Genomic DNA, 16,060 nt, shown 5'->3' on the forward strand with positions numbered 1-16,060 from the left:
TGATGTCTCACTCATGCAAACCTGCACATCACGGTACATAAGAGGGTCCCATAAGATGTGACAGGGCATTTAATCATGCAGCCTTTTCCAAACCATGGACAGCTTCATGCCCTCGACTTTCCTTTGAATATGAAGCTTCTACGGGAACTCTGTTATTATAGTGAAATACTGAAATCCCATATGGATTCCTATAGGACACAACTACCCACTCGTCTTATCATTGCCCTTCTATCCGTTATGCATTGTGTGGTTCTAAAGTCTCTGCCTTTCAGAGCTATATATAACGGTTGGAGGTGTCACAGTACGACTCTTTCTTAGCCTATCAGACCTCTGGCTTCTGAGAGAAACACCACAAATCATCAATTGTAGTAACAATCTTTACTTTTTATGAAAACATGGATCAGTTTCATTGTTTCAACAGACACTTTAATTAGTACATTTATATAGTGTAATTACAGACACAGCGACTGGTTTCCATGTAAAGTAAACGTTTACATTGTGTACATGATGCATAAGACCGAAAGAGTCTCAGGCATCATTTGTATTTTGTAGTTAATTGGTTAACGCTAGAAACTCATCTTCTGTCGTAAAGACAATCCCAACAGGCTTTTAGATTGAAACTTTCTAGTCAAAGAGGCAGAAAGCTAAAATTTTCCTATCCAGGTAGCACCACTGGGAAAAATGAACTCAAACTGGAGTTCCATCTTTAGGAGGAGAGTCTTCACTCATCTTGCCGTCAGTGGAGGCAGGAGGTTGACCTGAACTCTCTGCTGTGCTGTTGTGTCCAGCTCGGTCGGCACTTTGGCCCTCTGCCGAGAGGTTCATAGGTTCTTGCTTTTCATTAATCTCAAGGACAGGAGCGATCACCTCCTGGGCCTGAGGCGTCTCACTGAGGGGCAGATTAAAACCCATTTTTCCTCCGCTGCTCATCACCCCAGCTGGTGGGGGTGTAAGGCTCTTCGCCGCCTCCTCTCCTCGCAGCCAGTCCATCTTCTGAAGGTGCTGCTTGACGGCATCGTCGACCCGAGCGTCGATCATGGCCTCTGTCAGGACGCCGTCTTCAGAGGAATATGCTGCCGCCTGAAGGAAAACAACAACATTTTCATTTTGAAATTAAGATCCACTCTCCAGTGGTATGACAAGGTTTCAGCTATGGAGGCAAAGATAATATGATGATTCGTACCTGCCAGGCCACACCCAGCTTGGAGATCTCTCTTCCAGACATGCCCTCTGTCCGCTTCGCTATCTCAGAGCACTTTTTCCCGTAGTCAAACTGCGCCAGCTTCAGCCTCCTGTAAACACAAAGCAGAATAAGACCATGAAAAGGCCATGAAGGAAATTTCCACTGTTACACAGTATAGTGTTCCTACACTGGCTGAGACGTGTAATCTCTCCCCTGTCTGGGCTCTACCCCAGGACCTCCTCCCAGGTGGACATGCTAGAATCACCTCCAGTATAAGGCATCTTACTCTGAATCAGATGGCTCAACTGGCTCTTTTTAATGTGGAGGAGTAGCCGCTCGACTCGGATCCTCTCCGGAATGATCAACCTCCTAACCCCAACTATAAAAGACAGCCACACCACCCTTTGGAGGAAGATAATTTCTGCTGTTTGTAATAGGTGAGGTAACCTGACAGCTTCGTTTTCACGCTCTGTTCTCTCTCATCACCGACATGCTACTAGGAGACTTGTCTATTGCCACTTTAACAGCTCTATTCTTGTGTACTCACTGTCTCCCTCCAGTGGCCGGCTCCAGCACATATTTGTCAAAGTATAACCGCACCAGCCTCTCCCGCTCCTCAAGACCCGGCAGCGCAAAATTCACTATTTCATCTATACGGTCATTTATGGCCCAGTCAAACTGCTCCGGCTGGTTACTGGCCAGCACCAACATAAACCTGCATAAAAACACACACACACAAAAACACAAGAGTCAAGCAGCTTAATAAAGGTAGGAAGTAAATCACAGTGGTGTGCAGGTCTGGTTAAGAAAGTTCGGTTGTAAACATGTGAAATAGATTTTTACTTGTTGCTCTGTTCTCCAGTGCGATATAAAAAGGCATTGAGAGTGGCTCTGAGGTCTTCACTGATTTTCTCCTATTGTAAAAACAAAATAAGGTAATGAACAGTTGCTTCTTTCTTATGTAACCGGCAGGTTTTTTGAGTAATGAAATAAACGCAGACTTACGGTGGCTCTCTTGCGGAGGAATGCGTCGGCTTCATCAACAAACAGCAGCAGCCTGTGATTGGAAACATGGCAGAAAGGACATGTTTTGCTACATCTGGTGCACTTTGTGATATTGGTGCAAATATAATAATAAAGATGTTAGGTGACATATTTTGAGCATCATACCCGCGTCGACTCGTGTTGGCCCAATCAAACACTTTGTGCATGGCGGTGACACCATCGCGGCCCATTGGTGCTACATCACCACCGGTCATAATGGCGTAATCCATCCCAGAATGCACTGCCAGCTTCTACTCCACATACACAGAAATCCTCCAGTCAGACAAAGCACTGGTTTATATTTTTGGACACCTGAGCATGCTTTAGCTCTCTGGCGTACCTTAGCGAACAGCGTTTTGCCCGTCCCCGGAGGACCGTACATGAGGATGTTCCTGTACAGGCCGTTGTTCTGCCTTGTGTTTCTTGTTGCTATGGCAATGTCACGCACACGCTCCTCCAGGGAAGGCTAAGAGATGGGAAAGTGCTGTTATTTCAAGTTCAGACAAAACGGCAATGATTTGCACTTTTATACCACATGTCCACTTACACTGAGCACAACTCCCTCCAGGGCATCCTGAGGTTTACTCTTCAGCCGCTTGGCCGTCTAAATCATTTCAAAGCATTTATTAGTACAACAAACTCTGCAGCTTAAAAATAGCAAAATTATGAATTCATCATTAGCTACCTTGACTGGATGCTTGACTGCCTCTGCGACAGTGAATCGGGAAGTTTCCCGGACTAGTGATGGCTTTCCGAGCCTGGCCTCGATGTAACGTCCGGCCACTGCTGTTGCATTTCGAGCTGAATACACTCCCACAGCCAAGAGGGTCAACCCTGCCACCTGGGGAAGAGAGGAAACCATTATAGATCAGGAGACTAAATTCACACTCCATTATGAGCAATGATAGGAAGAGTATTTTTTTTCCCAGAAGATAATATTTATAGTTGAGGTAACATCTGGGATATAAGATCTTCATAGTTATAGCCAAAAACAATTTGAAAAAATACCTTTAAGATAGAGTTTCTGAGAATGGAAGTGTTTGAAAACCCACAGGTGTCATAAAAGCAGTATTTGCTTTGATGTATATACAACGGAGTAAAAGGACACAGTCAATTGAAATGTTTAGCACATCCGTGAATACATACATGTTGGGCCTTTTAATGCTGCGTTCCAGATTAAATTAGAAATCTGTATTTACGAGTTTCCAGTCAAAATCTTCATCTGGAATAACCCCTAAACTTGGATTTCCAACTCAGAAAGTTGGAGCAGCCCCATGAATGAGTTTACCACCAGAGATGTTGGCAGTGAACATAAACGGTAGTAAAACTGTAAAAGGTGTAACGTGTACTGCCACTGTTATGTATTCGGGGCATGGCAAATAATTCACAGACCAGGCTCTATCCATGCACGTGCTGCAGCAGCATTTCAAAGCACACACACAAAAGGTATTGCTCTGTTTTGCCATCTTGCTAAGAAGCAAAACAAATCCTGTTTGTCTGACTTCGACAGAAACATTAATGTTTGATTTATGTTACTTGAACACAGCATAACTAACTGTGCTTTAGTGTACTCCTTAGGCATATTCATGTTTGTTTTCATTGGAATTTCAGTGACAAATTCTCCCTTGAATGGGAGCGGAGTGTCTCACCGTGGCAGTCACTTTGTCCCAGTCTGACACAAAGGCCCTGAATCCCTCTCCAAACACAGCACCTGCAGTCCTGAAAGCAAACACATGTTAACTGTGAGCACGCCTTTAAGAGTCTGTCACAGTGCCCATGTTGACACTGTTAAACATTTACTGAACTTAAGCTGTTTTCATGCATTAACTCCAGAAAATGGAGGAAAATTTGCTTCTCTCACATTCAGCACACAGCAGGACAGAGTCAGCATCAGTGAAATTTGCGCTACTGTAAATACTCCGTTTGGTTTGGATGAGGGTGCTACTCGAGTAGAGCGTGCAGGAAGCAGGAACATAGACTGTATAAAAGACAGACGCAGCTTCTAACTTTGAAAAAGACATTAAAACTGCATTCTTTTAACAGCCAGCAGGTTGCAAAGGGATTTCCAGCTGTACTGAAGTTTTGCGATCGATCGATAGATAGATATAAAAAGAAATAAATATATTTATTTATTTTAAGTCAAGAACTCAGGTTATCAAGGTTATGCACAATGTCCTTGTTTTAAAAACAAAAAACAAAGATGGCGACCGGGTCTTCTGAGTCAAACAGATAAGTCAATCTTTTATACAGTCTGCAGATGTGATGCAGGCGGCCGCACGCTAGCAGTGAATTCATTTAAACTCCTTTCACATCAGTACAATTGGACTTTACACACACAAGCTGACATATTAAAGACAATTTAATGCCCAATCCAGCCGTGTCAGACATTTGTGTGCTCGCGTACAGCTCAGTCTTCTATAAAAGCTCAGGGCTGCAGCTCAGGTGCGAAAATGGATTTACGAGAAACTGCATTAAAAAAACAATTATTATCATTCATGACCTTAAAAACCAGCGATACACCATTATAAACAGCTCAGAGCAAAACGATTTACTTTATGGACTCCAGGACGGTCTGTCTGTGTTCTGCAGCCTTCAGGCGGATCTGCTCTCGGATTATATCGGCGTTTTCCCTCTCAACTTTGGCTCGAGCTTTGGACTCTGCCTCAATACGAAGCAGCTCATTCTTGTGTCTCAGCTCCATCTCGTGCTCTATGGTCGCTAAACAACAAAGAGGAAAAAACAAAAACATAAACCTCAGCTCATCGTGTCAAACATTTAAAAGCATCCCATCAATAACCGCGCTCGTTTCTTTACCTTTCCTCATGGCCTCCTGCTTCTGTACAGACTCCTCCTGTTTGCGAAGGCTCTCCTCATTCATGGCTTGCTGTTAATTAAACAAGCACAAGACATTTAGTACTGTATCCCACTTCACAGCACGTTACAGCTGGAGTTGGAGGTTAAGAACTCACCTGTTGCCTCAGTTGGTCCTCATATCGCTGCCTGGCCAGCTTGTCTTGGTATTGAGCTCGCTGATGGGACACAACCACAAAAACACAATTTGGTACAATTCACTGCTGTAATACTCACAGTGCTCTTCCCTCTAAAGAAAAAGAAAAGGAGCTCATGTTTTCCCCTCTTACAGCTTGATGCTGCTTGCTCTCCTCATTGAGAGTTTTCCTCCTCTCTTCAGCTTGGATGCGTATCTGGTCGCCTTTGAGCTGTTCGACTGCTGCTTCATATTCCTAAAGCGTGAGGTGAGAGCACAACTGGGTCATTGGAGAACAGCGACAATTCATCGCAGCACAGAACACAGATGCCACCAAAGTCCTCGAGTATCAAAGGAGCAAGAATACCTACTTAAATAGAACACAGCTGTTGTAACGCCCAATCAGATGACTTCAGTTCCAGTTCGAGACTACTCTTCTAGTCATCACATTGAAACATCTCATCTTTATGGTGCAAGCGCCCTAGCAACAAATCTCCACCCCAGCTCTTTTTTCCACAGTTAATCAGTGTCTCACCTGCTATCTCTGATGCCTGCTCTGTGCTGGTCTCCCTGCCTTATTCCACCTATACATACTCAGGAAGGTCATTACAGTGGTGCTTACTCAGCTTTGTAAATATCTGAGTCAAGTTCTTATACAGTACTGTGTAAAAGTCTTAAGCCAACACCACACAGTTCTTTGTATTTTGCTAGGAAAAGTGCAGTAATTCACTGTAACATGCAAACATACATGGAAATACAGAGTGTGTGCATGCTATGGCACAGCCTCCATCATGTTATACAGACGGTTGTATATATTCACTGTTGTTAATCTCTCCTGACCTTCTCCATACCTATTGACTCATGCTGTAATATGCCAAGCTTTCAGCTAATAGCTCTTTAGGAATCACCTCAATGATGCAAACAATAAATACCATTTAATGCATGTAAGCTGTGAGTAACTTCAAATTAGTCATTTGGCAAGTCGTCTGTTATATGTAGAAACAACACGGGTTCATCTTGAGGTCATCCCTGTCAACACCACTAACAGTGCCCAAGTACAAGGACTGATTTTAAAATGAGTGAAAAAGCAGCCTCTGACAGAGCTTTGGAAAGCCCGGAGAACTTTTGATAAAGACCACTTCTGAAAAATGCGGCTAATGCGGCTTCATCTAATGCAGGTCTATAATACCTAGGAATTATCAAGCTGATAGAAACGGAGTGATGTACCCGGTGTCCTGCTGCAGATGCAGAGTGATCCACTGCTCTGCTTTTATTTTTATTAACCGATTTTCTTTTTCATTTTTTACTTGTGTGACTTATCTTCTGGTTGTGTTGCTTCTTGGTTTAACATTTGTGTGATGAACACATTTTTTTGAAGTACGTAGTGAGTAAAGGTATTCACTGTACCTTCATCTTACTCTGGTGTTCCAGCTGAGTGGTATTCTCCTGCATTCGAGCCAGCTCCAGAGCTTCTTTGGCATGTCCTACACACACACACACACACACACAGAGATGAAGATGCATGTAGTTGCTTCAAAGCGTTATGTTTGTGAGGCCTGCTGTCTTTGCTGATCCCTGTGACTGACTGTATCCACCTTTGAGTCGTAACTACCAAACAACAGCCCTGAATGAATGAATGAATGGATGAATGAAATCATTATCAATAATCAAATAATAGTATGTGTTGCATCGTTGCACACGTGTGTGTGTGTTAGAGGGTGAGGTCTGGATGTTCTGAGCCGGACTGCAACGTCCGTGACCTTTGAACTCCGTTCTCTCTCTGGATGAAGGTGGATGCAGCTCAGTTCTGTAAGCCTAACTTCACGTGAGTTAAACCTTTAGTATTTATACCGGTGCTGGATGTCGGTGAGGGCCTCTTCAGCTACACTGAGGCGACCACCACCGTCACCGTGAGCCAGAGAGCAGCAGATGCTGGTGCAGCTCTGCTCTCCAACAGCAGCCGTGTTGGTATAATCTGTACACACCTCCTCTAAGGAGACCCACCCGAAGCCCTTGAATACTTACGGGACATGTCAAGCTCCTTGGCCGCCTGAGCAGCCCGCTCCAGCCCGGTGGGATCGAAGTTGCTCCATTTGTCCTTGGGTTTATCTCCACCGCCGCTGGAGCCCCCGGCCGGCGGAGGTGGCGGCGGTGGAGGCTGTGCCGGTAAACCGGGAGGCACCTCCGGCTGTCCCTTGTTCAGGCCGAACAGCCACGACATTTCGCCGAGAACAAATAAAGCACCGTTAAACCGGTTCTGTTGGACAGAGGATAGCAGCCGAACAGGTCTGTCACTACGCTTCCTCCACACGCGTGTCACACCGAAAGCTTCTGCGCATGCGCACCAAACAGCGCAAGGTTTAGCTGAATAACCGCAGCCAGGATTGGCTCAGAACAAGTACTTCTTCTTCTGATTGGCGCTCAACGTAGTAGTCCTCAGCAGAGGTCATTGACGGAGCCCCGCCCACACTCGATACGGTAGCCGCGAAGGATCATAAAGCATACAATTCACTCGAAAGGACGTTTACCCCCGGTTTCATCAGGCTGTTTCTGTTTTTGAAAGTCATTGAAGTGTCAGAGGATTGTTTCCAGGTTTTCTATATTAAATCTATTTTTGATTTACTTAAACTTCAAATCTAAAAATTTAAAGCAAACAATCTCCTCACTTCAGTTTTAACCTCCTGTTTTCCAACAACTTCATGCTCCAGAGCAAGAGTGGGCAATTTATGCTACACGAGAAGCTGCTGTGCAGGCCCACACCAATAAGTTGTAAGAAGATAAAATAAACATTGAGCAGAACTGAGTTCAGCTTATTGTTGATCAGGACAAAAGTAAATAAAATCCTTAAAATAAAAAAATCTGATGAAAGACAGCAAACCAGAATATATATCAAAAATGTTTAATGAGCTAAACATTTAGAGGACAACCGACCCACAAAAGGTGGTAAAACACATATTTACACAGAGACAAAAAAAGGCCAACCTTAAAAACCAAACAAAAAGAAAAACTTTCAGTCATAACTCAAGGTTGCATATGATAAACAGGTTTATGGAAATGATAACAAGACCATGTGTGAAGACACTGGAGGTAATCAGGAGGTGACACCACATGTTGGACTGAAGCAGGTCTGGATTTGGAAACACATTCCTGTTTTAGGAAGTTTAAGTTTACCTCCTGCCAGGGATTCTGTGCAGCCATTGATAAATACCAGTGAAAGCTGGATTTATGGGTTTTATACATGTACTTCGTATGAAGAACACAATCAGAGACACTGATCTCGAAGTTCAGGAATCAAAATACTGCACACATAATGATCTGTGCTGCTGTAGGCAAGTTTACTTCAGGAATGATGCACTTTGTTGGTACCATTTTAAAAATCTCTCCAAAAATAATTTCTACGAGAGACCAGTGGAAAGCTCGTTAACATGAGACTCCTTATAATGACTTGTTCAAATATAAAGCCAACAAGAAGCACAGGAGCAGCAGAAGTGTCACAAAACTGATTACTTTTTGATCGGCCTGTAAAATTCCTCAGTTTTTCCCAAACAGACAACCTGTGTTACAGCTCGAATTCAAGCCGGATTTCTGATCAAGCGATCATGAATCACCACACACAAATACAATTCTTTAAACGAATCATACAAGAAACACATTTTGATGAAATCCTAAAATGAGGTGTCTGTGTCAGTTCGATTTTTTTTTTTTTTTTTTTTAAATAAACGCTGTTCTTTAACCCCCCCCCCCCCCCCCCCCAAAAAAAACAAACAAAAAACAATCATTTATCCATAACTGTGGCAAGTCCTTTACTGCAGCATAACTACACGGGAGAGCACACCAGAAGGCTCTTTGCCGTCACCCAGTGCTGCCCTGAAGCCTTCTTGTTGCCGAGCCCTTGCCAGTTTTGCAAGTGAGAGGAACGACCGAGGCTCTGTGATGGCCAGATCACTGATGACGCGACGGTTGAGCTGGACGCTGCTCTATATGGTGAGAAAAAGGAAGAGTGAGCCAACAGAATTTTTAAAAATACATGAGCTGCAAAACTATCTAGTAAAACCAACCTTAGTCAGATTGTGCATGAGGGCGGGATATTTCATGCCGTGCTCTCGTGTTGCTGCAGCAATCCGTGAGATCCAGAGCTGATGAATCAAGGGGACAACACACAGGATCAATTATACTGAAGCAAACTGATTTCTAATCTTACACACACCAATCAGCTGCAATATTAAATCCAAAGAGAGGAAGTGAACAACATCCTGTTATACTGCAAAGTTCTGCTGGGAAGTGCACAGCAGTGGCCTCACCCAGCCAGAGAACACCCCCCAACACACTACAAAAATTGCTCAGGAACAGCTCGATGATCAGGACAAAGAGCCCAAAGTGCTGACCTGACTTCAAATTCTCCCAATTTAATCAAAATAAGTCAGCATCCCCTGTCAACACAGGCCTGTGTAAGGAAAGACAGCAGACTGAGTATGGAGCAGAACTGAGGTTTTAGAATAGAATAGAATAGAATAGAATGACTTTATTGTCATTATACAGATGTACAATGAGATACATAGGGGGTGCACAGTTTCTGCAGCACTATATGCATATGAGCAGTATTTACAGGAAAAAAATATAAAGTGTACAAAAATACAATCTGGTAAAAAAAAAAAATAATAATAAATAGTGTTATGTATATATAGTTTGGGTTATTGCACAGTGGTGGTTTATCCTTGAAATGGGGGGTGGAACTGTGTTTATCAGTGCATGTGTGGACATGGAAGGAATGCTTCCAAGTTGTTCACACCAAATTCTGACCCTACCATCCAAATGTCATGGCAGAATTCAAGATGCATCAGACCAGGCGTTTTTGATCTTCTGCAGTGAAATTTTGCTGAACCTGTGCAAATTATAGTCTCAGTTTCTTGCTCTTAGTGGACAGGACCCCCTGTGGTCGTCTTCATTTAGATATCCTCTAACCCTTGATTGTAATGCGAGGTTATTTTAGTTAATCTCGCCTTCCTATCGCCTCAGGCGAAGGACTTTCACACAGAGAACTGCCGCTCACTGCATTGTTTCCTCTTGTTTTTTTTGGACCATTTTCTGTAAACCCTAGAGATGGTTGTGTTGGAAAATCCCAGCAGCTCAACTGAAATATTCAGACCAGCCTGTCTGGCACAAAACGCCACAACATGTTTAAAGTCACTGAAATCACCCTCCTTCATCCATTCTGATGTTCAGTGTGAACCTGAGCTGGTCATCTTCACCATGTCAAGACGCCTGAATGTACTGGGTTGCTGTCAAGTGATCGGCTTACTAATATTTTGCGTTAACAAGCAGTTGAACAGGTGTCCCTAATGAAGTGGCCTGTTGGTAATGTAGACACTGCTGCGGAACTAGCCCAAAGCTTTATTTTCTATTTAATTATTATATAGCGGACTAATGGAGTGAAAATATCAAGTATTTGATTAAACCGACCAAAAAATAAAGAAAATATAACCAGTTATCTAAAAAACATGCTTTAATTTAGTCATCTTGTGGTGCACCTGATTTATCTTGGGGATCCTTTAGGTGGTCATGACGCCAGTCAGGAATCATTTGATAAGCAAAAAGCTATCATTAGTGTTTGTTTTAAATATATTTGCACCCAGAATCTGCTGAAAAGTCTATTACTTAGACTACGATTGCTACTATCAGGAAAAAATCCAAATGCCATGCAGTAATATTTGGGTCTTCTTACCGTCCTCATGTTGCGCTTCTTAAGTTTCCGAGCTTTGGTGGCGTACACGAACGCCCTCCTGACAGCCAGCACGGCCAGGCTGTAGCAGCGGTTCTTCCTGCCTCTGAAGTGCTGTTAGAAGAAATGACAGAGAAGTGACAACAACACTTGTTACAAGTCTTTAACACGACGAGGATGCAATAAACAAAACACCACAGCTTCTACAAACATCATGAATGAGCTCTAGCAGCTATCACTCCAGGAAATAGCCAATAGACGTACCCGTGCATGCTTGAGGACCTCCTGGACCTTCCAGTATCTGTCGGGTCCTCGGCTTCTGATCCAACAAGACAGCGTCAAAAACACCATTTCAGTCCCCCCGTCACCTCACCGCAGTGTCCACTTTCAAAAGAATAAACACGTAATAAGTGACCTCCAACCAAGCACTCTCGGTGTTATGAGAGCTCAATAACTCCGCACGCCGTACGTCGACAAACCGAGGCGCATTCTGGGTACGTTCAATTTAAAATTCTGTCAGAGGCGGCGCGCGGGCTAATTTAACACAAACAACTTCATCAATTGCACCAGACGGCTACGGTTCACAAAACAAAAAACAAAACAAAAGCCTGAAAATAAAATGTCAAACATTCGATTACAGATCCGTAAAAATACACACTTTCTAAAGGACGTGTTTGCTTCAGTGCGCCACACGTCGGTGTACAAAACAAACGCATCCATTGAGTTGAATGCTGGGATAGCGAGCTGCGGAGGTCAAAGGAGAGACCATCCAAAATGTCGGTCGCCAGTTTTACGTCCTTGACTCGGTGCGGTGTTTTGGCATTCCGCTCTCCCGTAGGACTCTTGGTATGTTGACGGTTATTAGGGAAAAGTAAATAGTTTCATCGCGTACCGCTGCTGTCATCAGCCGGCCCGGTGTCAGCGTTTAGACCGGTTACAGCTCTCTACGTGAGGGTTCCGTCTATGTTCTGAAGTCCGGGTTACATAGTGTAGTTGTTAGCTAAACTTATGTTAATTATGGTTCGGCTGGTTAACGCTAAATGTGTTGGAATGTATGTCTAACACTAAAAGTAAATAATAATAGAGCTTTGTGCAGAAAAATATATTAAAAAGACACAATCCGAGAAAAATGATGGCATTATTCTATTGCAATGAAGTTTGTGTTTTATGAAACCATGTCTGACTGCTATTAATACAGGATATTTATTGGTATTGATTAAAGGTTATTTAGACAAAGTTAAATTTGGTGATTGGAGCAGGTACTTCATCCTGGTCATGATTGAAGAGGACTTTAAGTATCATGGACTCTGCACTAATAAATTAGTACTGCATACTTGTGTCCCAAAGCGGGTGTGTGTGTGTGTGTGTGTGTGTGTGTGTGTGTGTGTGTGTGTTTGTTTGTTTTAAATTATTATTATATTTGATTTCTCGCCTGTCTTCCCTGTGATCAGGCGGTACGGTATGCACAGACAGCAGCAGCTCCAGCAGGGCAGCCCAGGGTAAAGAAGTTCCAGGTGTACAGATGGGATCCAGACACTCCAGGGGACAAACCCCGAATGCAGACCTATGAGATTGACCTCAACACGTGAGTGTCATAGATTTGGACATCTGGCATCCAGGCAGAGCAATTTCCTGTCATTGATTAGAGAAAGTTTTATTAAAAGCAGACTCATCAGTCCAGCAGCTTTCCATTTTAGCCCAGATATCCCAGCAGAGTCTTCATTTGTCACAGGTTAGGATGTTTGTTGGTTAGGATGTTGCTGAGAATATATTCAGGTCTAAACAAAGGACATTGTTAATGGCCTAACTAATGCTTTCTGGTGGCTTCAGTAACAGGTGGCCCTGACAGCCTGGCATATTTTCAGTCCTCTTCCTTCACCTGTTCTCTAATCAGCTTTATTAAACTCTCAGCTCATGTTTGTCAGCGTGACACTGCTCAGTGCTGAGTAATGCTGCTCAGCCGTATGATCTGTCTGGGTTTCAGCTGATCAAGTAAACACATCAGACAAGCTGCTTTGACGATTTCATGTTACAGATTTTTTTTTTTAACTTACTGTGTTTTGTTTTTTTTTCATCCAGCTGTGGCCCAATGGTTCTCGATGCGCTCATTAAGATCAAGAATGAGATTGACCCCACTCTGACATTTCGTCGCTCCTGCAGAGAAGGTCAGTAGCACAGGGGCTGGAGTGGCACCTTTAAAAGGGGTTTACAGAGTCTAGAGCACCTGAGTCAAAGCTTTTATACTCTTGAAGACTGACAAAGCCCATTTTTAAGAAGCCCATCTTTTCAGCTCAAAGTAAGAAGTGCAAAAAACCCCAAAAAACATTAACGGTAAAAAAGAACTACAGTATGAAAAGCACAGACAGCATTGTCATTGTTTTTATCACTCAGTTTCACTGTTTGGTTGACGAGCAACAACACCACAAGCAAGAGTTGCACACAGACCGGTTGTACCACATCTGTTGTTGTCCTCAAAAGTTAAATGTCAATAATAAATGTTGTTATTATAATTTTTATTCTGCTTTAACCAGGTATTTGTGGGTCCTGTGCGATGAACATCAATGGAGGAAACACACTCGCCTGCCTCAACAAGATCGACTCCAGCCTCAGCAAGCCGACTAAGATTTACCCTCTGCCACACATGTACGTCGTCAAGGACCTGGTACCTGTAAGTCAGCTTCACCGAACATCTGTGAACATCTGGAACGAAGCATTTACTTCACAGTCCTGTTTTATAAGCTAGCACAGCCATCACATTATCACACACAAGTGCTAAGAGTTTAAAGTCATTAACAGCTGGTTGCTTTTTTTATTTTGCATGTGCAAAATTTAGTGTTGAAATAACAAATGTTACACTGTTTTGTTTTGTTTTTAACAGTGAAAAAACACATTAGCATTCATGAAAACCGTTACATTTTTCTTTATTCGTTTTATTTCCAACCTTTTTTAAACCAGATCTAATGAATCAGATGCGTGGATGTCTTTTTAGGAGTGTTGGTGCTGTAGATTATGTGATGTGGATGTTCCTGATTCTTAATTTTCTAGATGATTAAACAGGAGAAGGAGAAATCAATCAGACTGTTCTAAAAATCAGAAACACTCAAGAGATTAATAAAGGGGCTGAATTTGCATTGTCTGACTTTCCGTCTTTCTTGTTAACACCTTCCCAACACAGAGAGGAGGAGGGATGGAGAGGGGTGGTTCTTGTTTGTCGGGTGGCTGGATGAATGTAAAACCCTGCTGTTAACCAGCGACGTGCACAAATAAAATCTGAATAATTTGTTTAACCAACTAGTGTTTCTGCCGCCAGCTAGCAAGGACAGCAATGCTTAATTGTGTGGTCGACTAATCCTGGGCATCCCTTTTTAATGATCAGTAGACCCAACGGTTAAATGTTGCTTTGAACTGATTGGGTCTTGGTGTGAAGAAGCTACTGCTCACTGCTTCTCTGTGGAAGCTAAAATCCAGCAAAATGTAAATTGAGGCAGATTTTGTTTAATAACAGCAGATCAGTTTGGGGGGTTTTTAGGGGTTTTTTTTAGCATTTGAATGTAAGGCTGCTTGATTACAGCAATAAATCATAATTGCACATTCATATTGTTTAAGATCTTCAATGATTATTAAAGATGATAGACTTAGAAAAAGTTTAAATAAATAGGAAAATAAAAATTAGGCTGATAATAATCGTTTTATTGGTCTTATCTTGCTATAATAGTCACTGGAAGCCAAAATTATAATTACAATAAAATGTGAGTGATTCGAACACATACTTCGACACGTGGATTGGAGGAGCCTGAGATCGATCAGCTGATCCATTTGATTGGTAGTCGACCACCTCTATCATCTGAACCGCAGCCACCTGAGTAGACAGTTCAGTTTGGTGGATTCATTAGTGTAGCAATGTGTTTGCAGGACATGAGTAACTTCTACGCCCAGTACAAGTCCATCGAACCCTACCTGAAGAAGAAGGATGAGTCCAAGGAAGGGAAGGAGCAGTACCTGCAGTCTGTGGAGGACCGGCAGAAGCTGGTACATTTGTCTTTGTTTGTTTTTTCACTGTCCCATAACATTCAGTCTTCCAGCACATTAAGGAAACATATCTTTACTTGCTTCTCTCCCATGTAGGACGGGCTGTATGAGTGTATTCTGTGCGCCTGTTGCAGCACCAGCTGCCCAAGTTACTGGTGGAACGGAGACAAATACCTCGGGCCTGCTGTGCTCATGCAGGTGTGTGTTTGAGCACTTTAATATGCGGGATGGTCTGTTATAGTCTGAATCAGCAAGGCTGTGTAGTAAACCTTTGTCGTGTCTCAGGCGTACCGCTGGATGATTGACTCACGAGACGAGTACACAGAAGAACGGTTGTCCAAGCTGCAGGATCCTTTCTCGCTCTACCGTTGCCACACCATCATGAACTGCACCAAGACCTGTCCCAAGGTAAGCTCTCTGCACACAAACACATCACTGCTGACACTTCAGGTACATCTGAGCAGCTTCGTACAGAGTCTACTCAGATGTGTGAATAAGCTTTTGTGTTTTCTGTGCTCTTCCTGTCAGGGCCTGAACCCAGGAAAAGCTATCGCTGAGATCAAGAAGATGATGGCCACATACAAGGAGAAGACAGCAGCTGCTGTCTGAAACCTCATTTATCCTCTGGATCTTCTTATCCCTCCATGACTAAGTTATATAATGATCAAAAATGCTTCTTCAGGTCTGTTGGGCCAGTGCACCATGTATCACCACCACCACCATGGCATCCTGCAGTCAGCTGTAGCAGAAGTGTGTGTGTGGTTGGAGAACTTGGTGTGACATAAACGCACATGTACAGTATGAATGAAGGAGAGAGAGCGTCTGAGTCTTACGTGTACCATAAAATAGGTGTTTATCTCCAACTCTACTGTGTGTTTGTGTACTTGATGCTGCAGGCGTTTCTTTGTGTGTCTTTTAGCTCGTTGCTTTTCATGTTAGCAGCTGGTTCACAGACACGTTCCCTCAGATCTTCCAGCAAACTGACATCAGTCTTTGTTTTGATGGAAATAAATAAGTTTAAATTCTGGTTGCGGTCTTTCACGTGTGATTATTTCTCCTGTCATCCTACTACTATGTTGACTCAGTGTCCTCTGGGTGT

General features: G+C 43.1%; 3 protein-coding genes across 3 annotated transcripts; 1 reads left to right on the forward strand and 2 right to left on the reverse strand.

Moving 5' to 3' along the window:
* Positions 1–363: 363 nt before the first annotated feature.
* On the reverse strand, positions 364–7,556 carry atad3 (ATPase family AAA domain containing 3). Its single transcript, XM_084928477.1, has 16 exons — positions 7,239–7,556; positions 6,621–6,697; positions 5,368–5,469; positions 5,197–5,256; positions 5,042–5,111; positions 4,780–4,945; positions 3,877–3,946; positions 2,913–3,068; positions 2,775–2,831; positions 2,568–2,693; positions 2,354–2,478; positions 2,189–2,240; positions 2,027–2,097; positions 1,731–1,898; positions 1,184–1,292; positions 364–1,080 (listed from the first exon to the last, which is right to left on the reverse strand). The coding sequence occupies exons 1-16, from the start codon at positions 7,432–7,434 to the stop codon at positions 688–690; spliced, it is 1,998 nt and encodes a 665-aa protein (XP_084784603.1). The 5' UTR covers positions 7,435–7,556; the 3' UTR covers positions 364–687.
* A 1,343-nt stretch (positions 7,557–8,899) lies between these two features.
* On the reverse strand, positions 8,900–11,427 carry mrpl20 (mitochondrial ribosomal protein L20). Its single transcript, XM_084928479.1, has 4 exons — positions 11,197–11,427; positions 10,936–11,046; positions 9,272–9,349; positions 8,900–9,190 (listed from the first exon to the last, which is right to left on the reverse strand). The coding sequence occupies exons 1-4, from the start codon at positions 11,281–11,283 to the stop codon at positions 9,017–9,019; spliced, it is 450 nt and encodes a 149-aa protein (XP_084784605.1). The 5' UTR covers positions 11,284–11,427; the 3' UTR covers positions 8,900–9,016.
* Positions 11,428–11,648: 221 nt separating this feature from the next.
* sdhb (succinate dehydrogenase complex, subunit B, iron sulfur (Ip)) lies at positions 11,649–15,988 on the forward strand. Its single transcript, XM_084928478.1, has 8 exons — positions 11,649–11,778; positions 12,384–12,517; positions 13,012–13,097; positions 13,464–13,600; positions 14,845–14,961; positions 15,058–15,159; positions 15,247–15,369; positions 15,490–15,988. The coding sequence occupies exons 1-8, from the start codon at positions 11,707–11,709 to the stop codon at positions 15,568–15,570; spliced, it is 852 nt and encodes a 283-aa protein (XP_084784604.1). The 5' UTR covers positions 11,649–11,706; the 3' UTR covers positions 15,571–15,988.
* Positions 15,989–16,060: the final 72 nt, after the last annotated feature.

The sequence above is a fragment of the Perissodus microlepis genome, chromosome 5 (genome assembly GCF_051167445.1).
Source record: "Perissodus microlepis isolate ML-2025 ecotype Zambia chromosome 5, ASM5116744v1, whole genome shotgun sequence".
Lineage (NCBI taxonomy): Eukaryota > Metazoa > Chordata > Actinopteri > Cichliformes > Cichlidae > Perissodus > Perissodus microlepis.